At 38.8% G+C, this 3079-nt stretch overlaps 1 protein-coding gene across 1 annotated transcript; it reads right to left on the reverse strand.

Moving 5' to 3' along the window:
* Positions 1 to 471: 471 nt before the first annotated feature.
* Positions 472 to 2502, reverse strand: LOC148801177 (F-box protein SKIP22-like). The gene has a single exon (XM_088900000.1). The coding sequence runs from the start codon at positions 2341 to 2343 to the stop codon at positions 808 to 810; it is 1536 nt and encodes a 511-aa protein (XP_088756126.1). The 5' UTR covers positions 2344 to 2502; the 3' UTR covers positions 472 to 807.
* Between the last annotated feature and the right edge of the window lie 577 nt (positions 2503 to 3079).

The raw sequence follows: 3079 nt of genomic DNA on the forward strand, positions 1-3079 counted from the left end.
CTGCTGGCATGGTGATAAAATGGCCAAGTGTATAGGTATCATCAGTCATCACAGGACAACCGATAATGCTAATCATAGCTTAGTCTTCTGTTGATACTTGATATTAGAAAAAGGATTGAAGTAGAGATCACTCTGTGAATGTTTTGAAGTTTAATGCATTCAGAAAGTAAGGTGAAAACCTTGGTCTGGATTTCCATTCCATCCATTTTTCAATTTTCATCGTTTGGCACTTATTCATTGCAAAATTTCCAAGGCAACTCCATATCTTGTTCACAAAAATTGACATCTCTATTGCTAGATTGACGAAATAACAGTTACATGTGTAAATGGCCATCTATTTCCATATTTGAAATTTGAACCCAGGAAAAAAAGATTGTGCATACAAACTTGTATCTGTTGGCAAGAAAATGATTTAGAGCTAAGAATCAAAACATATATGCACAATACAATGTAGCATCTTAAAGAATCCTATTTAATTACCAGGAAAGGTGACTTATTTATGTATTATAAACAACAAATGCTTCAAAAATATTTACATTGCCATCAGTACTAGCAGACAGATCCTGCCATTTAAGTTGGGGTTCAATGACTCATCCATATATATATATATAGAAAATTGCAGATCGAAATGTAGGATTCATTCTGTTTTCTTGTAGAAAATCCAGTAGATAAGAACATAATTATCAATACCTATATCTGACACTGGTATAGAGTACCTAGGCAGCAACTCTCACCCTCACCTTACAAGAAGCTCAACAGGATGAAGAGATTACGCAGTTAGAGCATAAGAGACCATAAGGTGCTAGATTAAGCATTAAATCCACGGAAGTTACAATGAGGTGAGAAGTTTCTCCGTGCAGGAAACCGCGGAAAATCTCGAGCGGATCCAAAAGGAACAGGAGCACCGAAACCTGGGAGCATGTCATAATCACCTCCTACAATACGAGGAACCCCAAAGGGAACAGGGTCTCTCCTCACAGGGAAGTATGGGAACCCAAATGGACGTGGTCTCTCTGGCACGATGCGCTGTTCTCTTATGGTTTTAATCCCTTTTCTCTTCCTCCTCCTTTCCCAACATATAGAAAACCTCTCTTTCCAATTTCCCCCTCCTTGTATTCCCTCCATATCACCGAGTCCAAGCTCTTTCTCGAACTTCTGCTTCCATAGATTATTATTCGATGAAAGATATTTCATCTCTGAACAAACACAACCAAACTTGGCAACATCAACACCAGGTAGTAACTCCAATACCCGTACCTTAAGTTCAGTCGGAAGGCGCATGAAGCATGGTGGAGGATCCAATCCAGTCTTATCACATAGATCAATGAGGAGTGGCAATGCAAGCCCATCTTTCACTAGCTTCCAGAATTCAAAGACTTCCTTTTCATGAGATGATTTAGAAGAACCATCTTTGTCGATGACACCACTCTGGGAGTTGCAAATTGTCCACACAAAATTCATTGACGGAACAAAACGCGATTCATCCAAAGATAGACCATAAACACCTGAACCCTTTGTGGTTAAAGACCCATAAACATTAACAAATTTCCCCAAAGTCTGAAACTTCAAAATAACGGTTTCCAGAACGTCACATCCAGAAACCAAGAGATCGGGAAGTGTGTAATGTACACGCACAGCAGTAGACATGGATGCCCATCCTTCCGGAAGATGAACTCCATCAATCTTCTTTGCAGATGCAGAACCGAAGCAAACAAACCCGGACTCCAACAAAACCGCATGAACGGCCAAAATTAGGAGCTTACGACCGCTCTCCGCGTTGGCAACATCCTCTTTAAGGACCTTTCTCAAAAAGCAAGGAACAGAAGAAGAATTCCCCACTAAGACAGATTCGTCGACATCAACATCTTCCATATCGAATGGTTTTTCATTAAAATTTTCACAAATATCCATGGCTTCTCCTTGCTGTGGATGATCCTCAGGTAGTGTTAGAGTTTCTTTGGAATTGATATCATGAATTTGGGATTGCAAAACTTCTGGATGCTTTAGGGTTTTCTCTTCGAGATGGACATCAGAAGGTGTACTTGCCTGAATTTGCGGGCTTCCACGCGTAGTTGGTGTGTGAACTAGGGTTTCAGACGAGAAATCATTGGGGTTGAGAGTGTAGAAGATCAGATCTCCAGAGGTGATGCCGAGAGACTGGAGAGATGCTTGAGGAGAAGAATCATCGATCTTGTCCTTCCTGTTTAAGGAGAGGTGTAACGTCTCAGGGAGAGACGAGACCTTCTCGCTAATTGCACTTTTGAGGTCTTGCAGAGAGCAAGGAGACGGTGTTTCGATCCTAAATGTCTCCTTGGATTCTAAACATCTTACCCTGAGCTTCATGGCGAGAGGCAGAGAGCGCAACGATCGTTCGCCTCCTCTAATTTCTAAAAGGGAGAGGATCTATGCTGCCGGAAATACATGATACCGGAAGTGCTTTGACCAATCAAAATCCCGCCCTTGAATTTTGATAAAATATCACCTGATTGTTATCATTTTATGATACCGATTCATTGGTTACAAGTTCACCAGTGTCATACTATATATGCTGCCTCACCATACTTATATCATAGCACCGACTAACGAATAGCGCCGTAATCGGATCGGATTCAGCGTAATACGAATCCGATCCGATTGTTGAAAGCTTTCATCCAAATTTAAATCCGATCGAATTTGAATTACTCGGATTCGAATTCGAATCCTATTGTACTCGGATGAGATTCGAATTTAATTCGATTCTACTTTGTTTTTTTTTAAATATCAAAATAAAAAATTAATTACTGTTATTATATACAAATTCATATATAATAAATAAAAATATTTTTTTATAATTTTAAATATATATATTAAAACAAAGCGGTCAAGAAATTTTCTCATTTTTTTGAATTTTTGAATTTTCTTATTCCATATCATTTTTTAAGAAACCAATGAGATGCTCTCCTTCCCCAACAATCTCTTCTCCAAAAATTTATCCTAAACTACTTCCCCCACTTTCTCCAAAATCATCTCCAAATCTTATTTATCTCCTAACATATCTCTAATTTACTAGATAATTTCTCTCCAAATTATCTATAATTCC

The sequence above is a fragment of the Nelumbo nucifera genome, chromosome 3 (genome assembly GCF_055504915.1).
Source record: "Nelumbo nucifera cultivar China Antique chromosome 3, China Antique-T2T, whole genome shotgun sequence".
Lineage (NCBI taxonomy): Eukaryota > Viridiplantae > Streptophyta > Magnoliopsida > Proteales > Nelumbonaceae > Nelumbo > Nelumbo nucifera.

Coding starts and splice junctions, on each gene's coding strand:
- LOC148801177 (XM_088900000.1), bottom strand. CDS start 2,343: ATGAAGCTCAGGGTAAGATGTTTAGAATCCAAGGAGACATTTAGGATC.